This window comes from Serinus canaria, chromosome 25, assembly GCF_022539315.1.
Source record: "Serinus canaria isolate serCan28SL12 chromosome 25, serCan2020, whole genome shotgun sequence".
Taxonomy (NCBI): domain Eukaryota; kingdom Metazoa; phylum Chordata; class Aves; order Passeriformes; family Fringillidae; genus Serinus; species Serinus canaria.
In genome coordinates, this window is record NC_066338.1 from 13,411,637 (window position 1) to 13,425,800 (window position 14,164).

General features: G+C 55.6%; 1 protein-coding gene across 4 annotated transcripts; it reads right to left on the bottom strand.

The window, feature by feature from the left end:
* Positions 1-323: 323 nt before the first annotated feature.
* PI4KB (phosphatidylinositol 4-kinase beta) lies at positions 324-13,722 on the bottom strand. 4 transcript variants are annotated; one of them, XM_050984402.1, is made up of 13 exons: positions 13,586-13,722; positions 13,277-13,363; positions 10,458-11,337; positions 8,788-8,832; positions 5,822-6,049; positions 5,181-5,408; positions 4,647-4,756; positions 3,920-4,024; positions 3,421-3,544; positions 2,452-2,558; positions 1,377-1,509; positions 1,100-1,220; positions 324-647 (listed from the first exon to the last, which is right to left on the bottom strand). In XM_050984402.1, the coding sequence occupies exons 3-13, from the start codon at positions 11,307-11,309 to the stop codon at positions 466-468; spliced, it is 2,235 nt and encodes a 744-aa protein (XP_050840359.1). In that variant the 5' UTR covers positions 11,310-11,337; positions 13,277-13,363; positions 13,586-13,722; the 3' UTR covers positions 324-465. The 4 variants fall into 4 exon arrangements, with proteins under 4 accessions (XP_050840359.1, XP_050840357.1, XP_050840358.1 ...); XM_050984400.1 differs by having other exon boundaries at positions 2,452-2,717; XM_050984401.1 differs by lacking the exon at positions 8,788-8,832 and having other exon boundaries at positions 2,452-2,717.
* Positions 13,723-14,164: the final 442 nt, after the last annotated feature.

Consider the following 14,164-nt stretch of genomic DNA (forward strand, 5'->3'; position numbering starts at 1 on the left):
GAGGGAAGGACCCCACAGAGCCGGGAATTCCGAGGATTTTGGGATCTGGGGAATCCCAACCTTCCGGAGACCCCTCCCCGTTCCCACCCTGCACATTCCATGGGATTGGGGGGAATTCCAGGGAATTCCAAGCAGAGAAAAGGGGGAGCTGCCCCCATCCCCATCCCGTTCCATCGGGATTTTCCCCCCCCACACACTCTGCTCCTCCATTCCCGCTTTTCCCGCTGTTTTTCCCGTCTTTTTCATGGAATTCTGTCCCATCCCTCAGCAGAGTCCAGGCTGGGGAGCAGCCCAACCTCGGCCCCAGATCCGAGGCCGCTTTTCCCAAGGGAACAGAATCGGGAAGTTTGGAATTCTCCCGTTTCTTCCTGGGGGAGGGAATTTTTTTTTTTTTTTTTTTCCCAGAAATTTTTTCCGGGGATTTTTTTTCTTTTTCCTTTTCCCCCGGGCGGGGCCTCTGGAATTTCACATGATGCCGTTGGTGAGGTACTGGAAGCCGTCGTAGAGCTTGGTGGTGATGGATCTCATGGAGCCGTCCACCATCTGCTCCACCAGCAGCTGCAGCTGCTCCTCCGTCAGGTTCATGTGGAAACGCTCCTTGAGGTGCCGGATGGTGGAGGAGCCGTGGAAGCAGGGCAGCTGCGAGCCTGGAAATGGGGAAAAAACGGGAAAAATTGGGAAAAACGGCAGCTGCGAGCCTGGAAATGGGGAAAAAACGGGAAAAATCGGGAAAAACGGCAGCTGCGAGCCTGGAAAAGGGGAAAAAAAATGGGGGGAAATGGGAAAATTTGGGATGGGAATCAGGGATAGGGCAGCTGGGAGCCTGGAAAAATTGAAAAATGGGAAAAAAGGCAGCTGGGAGAATGGAAAATCAGGAAATATGGGAAACGGCAGCTGGAAGCCAGGAAAAATGGGAAAAATTGGGATGGGAATGTTGGGAATCTGGGTTTGGAATGGGGGGGAATGGGATCAGGGAGCTGCGAGCCTGGGAAGGGGGAAATTCAGGCTGGGAAATGGAGAAGCGGGATGGGATGAGGGGCTGGAACGGGGAATGTTCTGGGAGAAGCCGGCTCGGGAGGGGAATTCCCGGCATTCCCACCTTGCTGCATGATCTCCACGATCTGCACCACCTTGTCCATGTGCTTGCGGGCAGCAATCAGCCCCTGCAGCATCAGCATCTTGTAGTAGTTGAACATGTCCCCGTCCAGGCCACCCATCACCTGCGGGACAGCGGGAACGGCGTCGGGAACGCCCGGGAATGGCCTGGGAACCCCTGGGAACGGCCTGGGAATGCTCTGGGAACCCCTGGGAATGCCCTGGAAACCCCTGGGACCCCCCCTGGGACCCCCCCGGGACCCCCCGGGCCCCCCACTCACGTCCACGAACTCGGAGGTGAGTTTGAAGGCCGAGGTCTCGAAGCCGAGGTTCCGGGGGGAGCTGCTCAGGATGAAGCCGAAGTCGATGTGGATGATGTGGCCCTCGGCGTCCAGCAGGATGTTCCCGTTGTGCCTGGGGGATCCCGCGGAATTCCGAGAAATCCCAGGGAAATTTCAGAAAAAAATCCAGTGAAAGTCACATTAAATTGTGGTAAAATCCCTAAAATGCCATTAAATGCCCTCGGGTGCAGCAGGACGTTCCTGCTGTGTCTGGGGCAGAATTCCAAAAAATCAAAGTAAAAAATCAGAAAAATACCAAAAAAATTCCCAAATTCCCCCAAACCCTGGGATTTACCTGTCCTTGACCTGCAGCAGGTAGCAGACCAGGCAGTGCCCACCAGGCCCCATTAACTCATTAATTAGCTCATTAATTACCTGTCCTTGACCTGCAGCAGGTAGCAGACCAGGCAGTGCCCACCAGGCCCCATTAGCTCGTTAATTAGCTCATTAATTACCTGTCCTTGACCTGCAGCAGGTAGCAGACCAGGCAGTGCCCACCAGGCCCCATTAGCTCGTTAATTAGTTCATTAATTACCTGTCCTTGACCTGCAGCAGGTAGCAGACCAGGCAGTGCCCACCAGGCCCCATTAGCTCATTAATTAGTTCATTAATTACCTGTCCTTGGCCTGCAGCAGGTAGCAGACCAGGCAGTGCCCACCAGGCCCCATTAGCTCATTAATTAGTTCATTAATTACCTGTCCTTGACCTGCAGCAGGTAGCAGACCAGGCAGTGCCCACCAGGCCCCATTAACTCATTAATTAGCTCATTAATTACCTGTCCTTGACCTGCAGCAGGTAGCAGACCAGGCAGTGCCCACCAGGCCCCATTAGCTCATTAATTAGCTCATTAATTACCTGTCCTTGACCTGCAGCAGGTAGCAGACCAGGCAGTGCCCACCAGGCCCCATTAGCTCATTAATTAGCTCATTAATCACCTGTCCTTGACCTGCAGCAGGTAGCAGACCAGGCAGTGCCCACCAGGCCCCATTAGCTCATTAATTAGCTCATTAATTACCTGTCCTTGACCTGCAGCAGGTAGCAGACCAGGCAGTAGCCCGCGCAGCTCCTGACGAAGTTCCTCTGGGCCGACAGGAAGCTCTCGCTGTTGGCGCTGCCGTGCTCCTGCAGGAAATAATCCAGCAGGGAGAGCTGGGACTGCTTCTTGATCTGGTGCAGGGAGACGGCGCTGAGCACGGGCTCGATCATCCCGCTGTCGGCCGAGATCACCAGGATCTTGTAGGGCCGGATCCAGAGCGGGACCCGCTCCTGCTCCCAGATGGCCTGCGGAGGGAGCGGGATAGATCCCATAAAATCCCATAAAATCCCAACAAAATCCCAACAAAATCCCATAAAATCCCAATAAAATCCCAATAAAATCCCAATAAAACACCATAAAATCCCATAAAATCCCATAAAATCAGAGAAACGGGGTCGGGACCGGGTCCTGCTCCCAGATGGCTTGCAGGAGGGAGCGGGGTACATCCCATGAAAATCCCACAAAATCTGACTGGAACGGGTTTAAAATTATGTGAAATTGAATAAATCCTCTTAAAATCCCATAAAATCTGTCTGGAGCAGGGTTAGACGGTGGGAAATTGGTTAAATCCTAAGAAAACCCCATAAAATCTGACTGGAGCAGGGTTAAATCCTGTGAAATTTTTAAAAATCCCATTAAAATCCCAGCAAATCTGATTTAAGTGGGGTTAAACGACGTGAAATTAAAGAAGTCCTGCTAAAATCCCATCCAATCCAATTGAATGCCATTAAAACTCTATCAGATTTAAAAACCCCATTCAAATCCCAGGAAATGCCACTAAAGCCATGAAAACCAGGAATCCCACAGGGGTTTCCTGGGAATTCCCTGGGAGCCGTCTGAGCACCCGGAATCCCGTGGAAACTCCACGAAATGGCCCCAAACCCCGGGGCTGTTTTCGGGAGCCTCTCGGGGAGTGGGAACGCTGGGGATTCCCGGGAGCTGCCTCACCTGGAGCTGCTTGAGCACCTGGAAGGCCAGCAGCTCCTGCCGCAGGTCGTCCCCGCACTTGACGATGACGGAGAGGAGGCGCCACGAGGGCAGGTGCCCGTAGGGAGAGGCTTCCCGGATCCTCCTGAGGGAAAACGGGAAAAACGGGATCGTCCCGGCAGCTTCCGGGCGGGAGCAGCTCTGGGAATTCCCGGGAATTCTCTTCGTGCCTTCCAATCCCATTGCAACCCCATCAAAATCCCACTAAAACCATCAAATCCTATTAAAATCCCATCAAATCCCACAAACCCCCACAAAATCCCATCAAATCCCATCGGGACACGGATGACCCCCCCCCCCAAAATTCCTCAATCCCAGGGGCTTTTCCCGCTTTCCCCAGGAGGAATTCCAGGCTCGGAATTCCAATGGGTTCACCCAAACCCGCTCGGAGCCGCCCCAAATCCCGGGGTCGGGGCAGGCCCGCGGGGATCCCGGCATTCCCGGCATTCCCGGTCCCTACCTGACTTTCTCCTGCCAGGGCTCCTTGAGGGCCACGGCCGAGGGGTCCTCGGGGTCCCTGCGGAACGCCGTGGGCGTGTGGGCCAGCTGCTCCGACAGCCGCCGCCTGCGGGGGAGCACCGCGCGTCAGCGGGACAACTCCGGGGCCCTGCCTCTGGGGACTGCCGGAATTCCGTGAGGGAAAACCCCTGGATTTCTGCTCTGGGGACTGCCCCAATTCCGTGAGGGAAAACCCCTGGATTTCTGCTCTGGGGACTGCCGGAATTCCGTGAGGGAAAACCCCTGGATTTCTGCTCTGGGGACTGCCGGAATTCCATGAGGGAAAACCCCTGGATTTCTGCTCTGGGGACTGCCCCAATTCTGTGAGGGAAAACCCCTGGATTTCTGCTCTGGGGACTGCCCCAATTCCGGGGTTTTTATCAGGGAATATTCCTGGATTTCTGCTCTGGAGACTGCCGGAATTCCGGCGTTTAATCAGGGAAAACTCCTGCATTTTTGCTTTGGGAATGCCGGAATTCCAGGGTTTTTATCAGGGAAAACTCCTGCATTTTTGCTTTGGGCAACACCAGAATTCCGGAATTTCATCAGGGAAAATGCCTGCATTTTTTCTCAGGGATTCCCCAGAATTCCGTGGTTTTTTCGAGGGAATATTCCTGGATTTCTGCTCTGGGGAGTGTCAGAATTCCGGGTTATTCCGAGGGAAGATTCCCGGCTCTCCCCAGGCTCACCGGATGTCCCCGGCGGCGATGAAGACGGGCTCCCGGCTCTCCTGGCTGGTGATGGAATCCACGGAAAACTGGGAGATGTTGTCACAGCTGTTGGTGTGCATCTCTGGGAGCTGCGGGAACCCCGGGGAAACCCCAGAAATCCCATGAATCCCCAGAAATCCCATGAATCCCCAGAAATCCCATGGAACCCCAGAAATCCCATGGAACCCCAGAAATTCTATGGAACCCCAGAAATCCCACTGAAACCCCATCAAATCCCACAGAATCCCATAAAATGCCCCAAAGTCCCAAAAAATCCCCAAAAATGCCATGAAACGCCATTAAATCCTATCAAATCCCATTAACATCCCACGAAATCCCACAATATCCCATAAAACCCACGAAATCCCATTTTTAGTCAGGGGGGATCAGAATGACAATCCCGCATGGAACCCCCAGGGACGCCCTGGGGACACCCTGGGGACACCCTGGGGACACCCTGGGGACACCAGGGTGCCATGACCCTGTGGAAAATCCCATTCCCAGCGTTCCCACCTCCACCTGGAGCTCCACGATGTCGTCCACGGACCAGGCCTCGTCGTCGTTGTCGTAGTTGGGGACGGTGCTGAAGCTGCCGGCCCTCTGCTCGGGGCCCATGCCGCATTCCGGAAGGTTCTCGGCCGAGCGCGTGCTCCGGATCCGGTTCTCCGGGATGCGCGCGGGGACATTCGCCGTGTCGAAATTGTCACATTCCAGCACTTCCACGTAGATTAAATAGGGAGCCTGGGGAGAACGGGATCGGGATGAGGGACACCCCCGGGGCCGGGACTCGGGGGAAATCCGTGGGTTTGGCGGAGAGGGAGGAAAAGGGCACAGATTCCAGAGGGAAGCTGGAGGTTCTCGGGGGGTTGGGCCCAATTCCAGCTGCCCCAGCACCCCCAGCCCTGGAAGTGACACCTCCAGCTCTCCCACCATTCCCAGGCCGTCCCAAACCCCAGATCCCATCCCAAATGCCCTTTCCCACCCCAAATCCCCTTTCCCAGACCTTGTCCTTGGAGTTGAGCACCACGGCCTGCGAGTGGGGCACGCACACCATGGGGTGTGCAAATCCCACAAATCCCCACCGCCAGCTCTCCCACCATTCCCAATCCCCACCCCAAATCCCAACTCCCCCTTTCCCACCCCCTTTCCCAGACCTTGTCCTTGGAGTTGAGCACCACGGCCTGCGAGTGGGGCACGCGCACCACGTGGTGCTCGAAGGCGGCCGTGGGCAGCCAGGCGCGCGCGGGCAGTTTGTGGTTGAGCAGGGAGAGCTCCGAGATCAGGCGCTGCGTCTTCTGCTCCTTGGTGGGCAGCGTGGCCAGGCGCTTGCCGATGGCCATCAGCGACTTGATGAACTCCCGCTCCGGAGCCAGCCGGGCCGGCTGCCCGGGAAAGGGGGAAAAAGGGGGAAAAGGGGGAAAAAGGGGGAAAAAGGGGAAAGGGAGGTGGCGTCACCTTCTCCACAGGCAAACGCCCTCTTCCCTTCCCTTCCCTTCCCTTCCCTTCCCTTCCCTTCCCTTCCCTTCCCTTCCCTTCCCTTCCCTTCCCTTCCCTTCCCTTCCCTTCCCTTCCCTTCCCTTCCCTTCCCTTCCCTTCCCTTCCCTTCCCTTCCCTTCCCTTCCCTTCCCTTCCCTTCCCTTCCCTCACTTTTCCCCGCCCTTCCCTCCTCCCTTCCTGGACTCTCCCTGCCTGCCAAAGGCTTGGGAAGGATTGGGGTGAAAAATTAAAAACTGGGGAAAAAGGAGGAAAATGGAGGTGATGGCGGTGGTTTTCCAGTGGGATCCATTTCCCGCTTTTCCCTCTTCCCTGCCCTTCCCCTTTTCTACTCCCGAGCCAGCCAGGCCAGCTGGAAAAGGGCTGGGATCCCAAGGAGAAGGTTGGGAAAAGGGAGGAAAATGGAGGGGAGATGTCAGTGATTTTTCACTGGGATCAAACTTCTGCTCTTCCCTCTGCCCACCTTCCCTCTTCCCACCTTCCCTTCTCCCTTCTCTTCCCTTCTCCCTTCTCTTCCCTCTTCCCAGATCCTGGAAATCTGGGGTTCCCGTCCATGCCCCAGCAGAGCAGGATCCCAGAGCCTTTTCCTTCCCCCTGGAATTCCAGAGCCAACATTCCCAGAGGGAGCTCCCAGTCCCGCTGGATTCCCGGGATTCGGGAGGACCCTCCCCCTGCCCCAATCCAACAATCCCCCTGGATTTGGGATTTCCCCCGGGATGCAGCAGCCCCTCCCCGCACCCATCCCAAACTCCCACTCTCGGGAATAACCAGGGCTGATTTCGGGATCTCCGATCATGCTGGACACGGCGCATGCAGGAAGCCACGGATCGGGAAGGGGGAAGCAACGGAAAACGCCGGGAAAATCGGGAACAGAGCAAGAGGAAAGGGTGGGGAGCAATCAGGGAGAGAAGGATGGGGAGGGGCATTCCTGGCTGGGAATCCACTGGATTTGTAGTCCACGTCCAAAAATTCCCTCAGGAATTCCGGGATAAAGCTCGACTTCCCTGCCCCCACCTGGCTCCAGGCACGGGAGGAATTTTCCAGAGGTTCCCAATCCCGGCCGGATCCCAAAAATCCCTTCAGCTCTGCACGGACTGAATCCCATTCCTGCCAAACCCGGGATATCCCATGGATGCTTCCCGGCTTTTCCTGTGGAATTCTGGTGGCTCTGATATTCCTGCTCCTTCCATCCAGGTTTTCCACGGGTGCTGTCCCCTCGGAATTCCAGGAAATGCTTCTCCCAGCAGGATATCCCGAGGAATTTGGGAGTCTGGGATCAAGCCAGGGATCCCCCTGGATCAGCCCCACCTCGAGCCAGGGCAGCTCCTGGGTTTTCCAGGGATCCCAAGGATCTTCTCCCAACCCCAGGAATATTCCAGCGGTGCCAGGACCCGCTCGGAGCCTCTGGAATTCTGGGACCGATGGGAACTTTGGAGATCTTGGATCTTCCAGCCACAGGGGCTGGGAAATTCCATCACATTCCAGAGGGAAATGTGAAAAAATCCCTCTTCATCCCATTCCAAAGGAGAATTTTCCTCTTCGTCCCGTCCCATTCCAGAGTGGAACTTCATCCTCATCCCATTCCAAAGGGAAATTCCAGAGGGAATCTTCCTCTTCTTCATCCCGTTCCAGAGGGGAATTCTCCTCTTCTTCCCATTCCAAAGGGAAATTCCAGAGGGAATTTTCCTCTTCATCCCATTCCTCATCCCAGCATTCCCAAGGATCCTTCCCACACCAAGATTTCCCTCTCCAACAGAACATTCCACAGGGAAGGAGGAATTATCCCTGTTTTCTGCTGATTCCCAAAAGAACCTGGAGGGGTGGCTGGGCTGGGAGGAGCAGGAATGGGTGGAAATCAAGGAATTCCTGGAATTCTGGGTGTGAATTTGGGGCTTGGAGCTCATCCCAAGCATCCTGCTATCCCTAAAAACAGTGGGATTTAGGATGAGACCGAAATTTGGGATCAAATCCCAACAAAATTCCCAAATGATCCCTGGGAATTCCCAGCAGGATCAGAGCTGGGTTGGAATCCAGGAATTCCCAGAAAAGCCCCCCCAAAAAAATCATGGAATTCTTTCCAAACTCCCCATGCTGGAGGAAACCATGGACTACACATTCCCACCGGGAATCCTGGTGGGAAAAGAGGGAAAGATTCCAAAAAAACAGCGGGAAAAGGGTTCATTCAGGAGAGAAAAATCAGGGAAAATGCCAGGATTCGATTGGAATTTTCATGGAAAAAAAGAAGGAATTGAAAGGATGGAATCAAGGAATGATTGGTGGGAAAAAAACCATGGAAAAAAAGCAAATCAATCCCATCCGGCCAAGAATTTTGGGAGCCAAATTCCAAGGGAAAACAGCATTTCCTCTTCCACCTGCAACAGAAAAGCTGGAAAAGCGGGAATTCCCTCATTCCCAGATGGATTTTGGTGGGAAAATGGGATTTTCCTGGATTCTATCCAACTGGAAGGAATTTTCCTGGAATTCCCATTCCAAGGAAATGTCGCGGTGGTGATACTGGGATTTTTTTGGGAATATCTGGGGAATGCTGGGAAATTCCAGAGGGGTGGAATTGAGGAAATGCTGTGGAGGGAAGAGGGAGCCTCCGGAAAACGGGATCGGAACTTACGGGAGCCAGGGATTTATCCAGGCTTTCCGTACTCGAGGAGAATTCCTGGGAAAAGCAGGAAAAGGGGGATCCGGGGCGGTTTTTTTGGGAATGTTTTCCACAGGACAGAGGGGAAGGAGCAGGGAAAAGGGGGGAGAAAAAGCAAAGTTTAGCTCCAGGTGCACTTCCAGCAATTCCCAAGTTCTTTTGGTCCCATCCTCTTGGAATTGCCAGAAAACTTCCGGGAAGGAAAATTCTACGGATCTCAAGGGGGATGGGATCAAAGCGGGGCAGATCCGAGCGCTGAATTCCCGGGATTTTCCCGGTTTTCCTCCTCTCTGGGATTCCTCACCCCAGCCCAGGAGGACCAGGATGGATCCAGCTCCGAATTCCTTGGATTTCTGACCTTTTCCACCACCAAATCCACGTATTTCTCATTCCCTGGATTGCAGTTTATCCTGGATCTCAGCACATCAAAGAAATCCCATGGAAACGATCCTGAAAGCTCCCAAAATCCCAATTCCTGAGGCCCTTTTTACCATGGAGAAATTCCTGATTTATCCCAAGTTTTCCTGCCATTCCCACATGTCCCTCCAAGCTCCATCGCAAGCACTTCCCATCCCAAATATCCCGAAATTCCAGCACCTGGAGTCCCTCAATTCATGATTTTCCTCCTTAAAGGGATTCCATGGAGCTTCATCACATAAACCCCAGGAATTTTGGGGCTAAAATTCCCAAAAATTCCCAGAAAAAGGGGACAGCCAGGCCTGGATCCCACCTGGGGGGAAAACCGATGGGAAATGACCCCAAAGTTCACCAGGGGAGGGAAAATTTGGGATGATTTTCCATCAATTTTCCCTGACGAATTCTGGGATCATTTCCTATCAATTTCCCCTGCTTTTTCCAAGGAATTCCTGGATTCTGGAGGGAAGAGCAGCCAGTGCTTCCAAGAACTCCGGGAATTTTGAGGGATCCAGGGCTGGAGTCTCCCTGGTTTTGTGGTTTCCCAGCTTCTTCAGGATCGTTTCCAGGAGTTTCCTCATCCATAATTTATGGAAAAGCTCCAGTTTCTGCCTCCTCCTTTTCCATATTAAAAATTCATCCCGGCGGGAACGGCCCCCCCGGATTTTTCCGGGGTGTTTTGATCCTGAATCCGGCTTGGAAAATTCCTTCCCAATCCTTCCTTCCACCCTTATCCCAATTCCCAGAGCTGGGAACAATCCTTGGCTCCTTCCAAAGCTTCCCAGTGGAATTCCCAGCAGAATCAAACCTTGGATTTCTGATCCACTTCCCAGAAATTCCTGGGAATTCCCAACCATTCCCAGTTTTGCTGGGGTGCATTCCACCCTCTGGAGGATTCATTTTGCCCAGATTTGGGAAGCGCCGCTCCCAAAATCTGCTTCCAGCACCAGCTTGGGGCTCCTCTCCCATCTGGAATTCCCAGCTCATCCTGGGATCAGCCTTGGAGCACAGCCCCAATCCCAGAGGAGCTCTGGGATGAAGCCCAAGGAACGACCACAGGATTTTCCCAATCCTTGAAGCACAATCCCCCAGAATTCCCTCAGGAACACCCCAGACCTCACCTCCTCCTCGCTCTCCCCCTTGGGATGGCCGGCTGAGCCTTGCAGCTCCATCCCAGCCCCACAACGGCCTTTCCCATGGAATTCCCTCAGGAACACCCCAGACCTCACCTCCTCCTCGCTCTCCACCTTGGGGTTGCTGGCCGTGCGCTTCAGGTTGCTGCTGAGGCTGATGGACACCGTGGCGTCCGACTTGGACCTCTGGTGAGTCCGTTTGGAGGGCGACAGCCCCGTGTCGGCCCCGGGCAGGGCGGTGCCCAGCTCCCTCCTCCTGCCCGCCGGCTTCAGCTCGTCGGAGAGGATGAGCCTGCGGAGCTTGGTGCCGCGGGAGTGGCGCTGCGTGGAGATGTGCATGTCCGAGGAGTAGGCGCCCAGCAGCAGCGCGCACTGCAGCGAGAAGTCGATGCTCTGGCGGCAGCGGTGCACGATGTAGGGCTTGATGGCGTCGCCCACGTCCTCGTCCATGTGGATGTACATGTTGAGCAGCTGGGGCAGGTAGAAATCCACCTCCTCGTTGCGGAAGCAGAACAGGCGGTTCCCGATGTAGGCCTGCACGCCGGGCTCCTTGGAGTTGTACAGGTAGGAGATGGCCATGGAGATGTCGAAGAGCTTGGACTCGAAGAGGCGCAGCAGCCACGACTGCTTGGCCTGGTTCTGGCGCTTCCGCGCCGTCCTGGCCGCGGCCGAGCTCTCCTCCTCCTCCTCCTGGATGCGCGAGCCCGGCGGCTCGTCCAGGCAGCGGATCTGGCAGCTCTCCCCGTTGGGCAGCGCCTCGGGGCAGGAGCCGTGCAGCTGCTTCACCTTCTCCAGCACCTCCTCGCAGGCCTTCTTGGCCACCTCGGCGTCGATGAGGGCCAGCTCGCCCACGCCCTCCGTGATGACGCTCAGGGAGGAGCCCCCGGCGCCGCCCCCCGGGGAACTGCCCGGCTCCGGGGGGCTCTTCCCGGCCGGAGAGTCGCCCATGGCGGAGCAGGGGCTGCGCGGCTCAGAGCTGGGGAAACGGGGAGAAACCGGGATTAAACTGGGAAAAAACCGGGATCGGGGATGGGATTTGGGGTGGGACCCAAGAGGAGGAGCAGTGGGGGGGCTGCGCGGCTCAGAGCTGGGGAAACGGGGAGAAACTGGGATCAGGAACGGGATTTGGGGATAGAAACCAAGAGGAGGAGCAGTGGGGGGGCTGCAGGACTCACTGAGGGGGAAAAATGGGAGAAAATTTGGATTAAATTGGGAAAAAATTGGTATTAAGGACGGGAATCAAGAGGAGGAGCAGTAGAGGGCTCAAAATCGGGGGAAATTGGGAAAAAAATTGGATTAGGGATGGGATTCAACAGGAGGAGGAGTGGAGGGGCTACAAGACTCAGGGATGGAGAAAAACAGGAAAAAACTGGCATTCGGGAGGGGATTCTAGGGGAGAAACCCGGGATACACCTGAAGGGAAGATGGAGATTAATTCTTTTCCCTGTTCATTCAAGGATTTTCCCTGTTAATTTCAGATTTTTCCTTGCTAATTTAAGAATTTGCTTTATCCCTTTATTTTTCCAACTCCCAAAGAAAGCAGGGGAAAAGCCCTCAGGAATTTTCCCTAAATACTCCAAGTCAGTCAAACCCAGGTCACCTCCCAGATACCACTTCTCCTGGTTTTTTCCCCTCTTCTTTTCTCTTTTTTTTCCCCACTTCTCCAAAAAATCCCAGATGCCCAAATCCTGATCAAAGTCTGAGAGTCTGGCTCCATTCCCCCATTCCCAGCACTCCAAATCCCACATTCCTGACATTTCTGTGGCTCTTAGATCCCAAAAACCCCTGAAAAAATCCCTGATGCTCCCATTTCTCAACAAATCCTAAAAAAACGGGGGTGGAAATTTGGGATTCCACACTGCCCCACAATTCCCATCCCTGTTTTTCCACAAATCCCAGATTCTCCTCCTCTATCCCAATCCCAAATCCTTACATGGCTCCAACCCAAAAATTCCCAGGGATCCCCTCCCTTCCCAAAGCGCTCAGCTCATCCCAAAAAAACACATCCAAAGCTTTTCCCTCTTCCCAGGAATGCTCCAGGATTCCAAAGCCTGGAGCAATCCCACAGCCCTGGAATTTCCTCCTCCCGTGGATCACATTCCGTACACAAATTCCCACCTTTTGAGGTTTTCCAAGTTTTTGGTTTGTCCCAAGGGTTGGGAAATAAACTGGGAAACGGCAGGGGGGGAAAGCAGGGAAAAAAAGCAGGAATCCACATCCCCACCCGGATCCCAAGGGCGGCTCCTGGGCTGATCCAAGCGTGGACCCTGAACTGTGGGACCATAAATCATCCAGGAAATCTGGAGCAGGGATCACCCTGGAATTCAGGAGCAGAAATCATCCAGGAACTCCTGGAGCAGAAATCTGGCAGAAATTTCAGGACCACAGCCCTGAAATCCCGCTCAGAATTCCAAGGAAGAAATCAGGGACTGTTTTCAGCAGATCCACGGGATCCACACCAGAAATGACTCCAAAACCTCAAAAACTCCTCCAACACCGGGAAAAAACATCTGGGAAATACCCTTTTCCAGCCAGTTATTTCCTCCTGGATTCCAGGGAAGTGGAAGGAATAAAAAGGGAGGGATTAAATGTAATTATTTCTCATTATTCAACTTCCCACCAACTCCAGCCAAAGTTTTCCAGGGACAACATTCCCGAGAGGATGAGTGACCCACGCCAATCCAAATTTTACGTAATCCATGGAATTTTAGTGGGGATTTTGGGCAATTCCAAAGCTCCCAGAAGCACCAGATGGCCCCGGGAGGGAGGAGGGGGGGAAGGGTTGGCAAATCCTCCTGAGGAAAAGCGGCTGGAAAGGGCTCTGGAAGGGGAATTGCGCCACTTCCCCCGCGGGGAGCGGGGCTCTGGCAGCGACTCCCTGGAAAAGGAAGAGGAAAAGGCTCTGGGAGAGGTACCTGGAGCGATCCCATCCCTCGAGGCTCCGCTCGGCGAGCCCGGCCCTGCGGCCGGCGCGGGCGGCTCATCCCGGGCACCGGCGGCTGCTGCGGGGAGAGGCGGAAAAACACCCAGGAATCAGCACGGAGCCCCCGGCCAGGAAAAGGCCATTTCCTGCCCCGCTCCTGCGCCACGGAGCTGGCCGAGGAGGAGGAGGAGGAAGAGGAGGAGGAGGCGAGGCCGGACGCGGAGCGGCCGCGGAACCGCCGGGGGGACCGGGCTGAGGGGGTGGAGGAGGCCGCGGGGGGGACGGCGAGGGCCGGGCTCACCTCGGGGGAGCGGGGAGGAGCGGGGCCGCGGGGAGAGGAGCGGAGGGGCCGGTGGAGCGGCCGGAGCGGAGCGGAGCGGGGCCGGCGGAGCGGGGCCGGTCGCAGCCTCGCCAGGCCCGGCCCGGCGCCGCCTCACGGGGCTGAGGGGCCGCCGCGCCACAGCGCCCCCTGGCGGGCCGGAGGCGCGGGAAGGGGGCGGGGCCTGTTACTGGGTGTGTTTGGGGGCGTGGTTTGTGTATTTATATGATGTGTGGGCGTGGTTTAAACACGCATATGGGCAGCGGGGCGGGATCTTCCTGCTGGATGGAGGCGTGGGTTACAGCGCCAGGGGGCGTGGTCGATGCGTCGGATGCGGAAGGGAGGGCGGTGTATGTACATATATGGTTAAAAAGGCGTGGTCTCACGGTGTTTGGGGGCGTGGTCTCGGTACGGAACAAGCCCAAGGCGCCCCGCGGCTGCCGCGTTACCGAAAATCGTCGATTTCGGGGCAAAATCGCCTCGGATGTCGCTGTCACCACCCGGGGGGGTGGGACGGGTTGTCCCCCATCTTGTCAGTGTCCTCTTGCACTGCGCCGTGTC

Coding starts and splice junctions, on each gene's coding strand:
- PI4KB (XM_050984400.1), bottom strand. CDS start 11,309: ATGGGCGACTCTCCGGCCGGGAAGAGCCCCCCGGAGCCGGGCAGTTCC. Junction 4,757..5,180: donor TCGTGGAGCTCCAGGTGGAG/GTGGGAACGCTG, acceptor GGGTTCCCGCAG/CTCCCAGAGATGCACACCAA. Junction 3,545..3,919: donor CCCTGGCAGGAGAAAGTCAG/GTAGGGACCGGG, acceptor GTTTTCCCTCAG/GAGGATCCGGGAAGCCTCTC.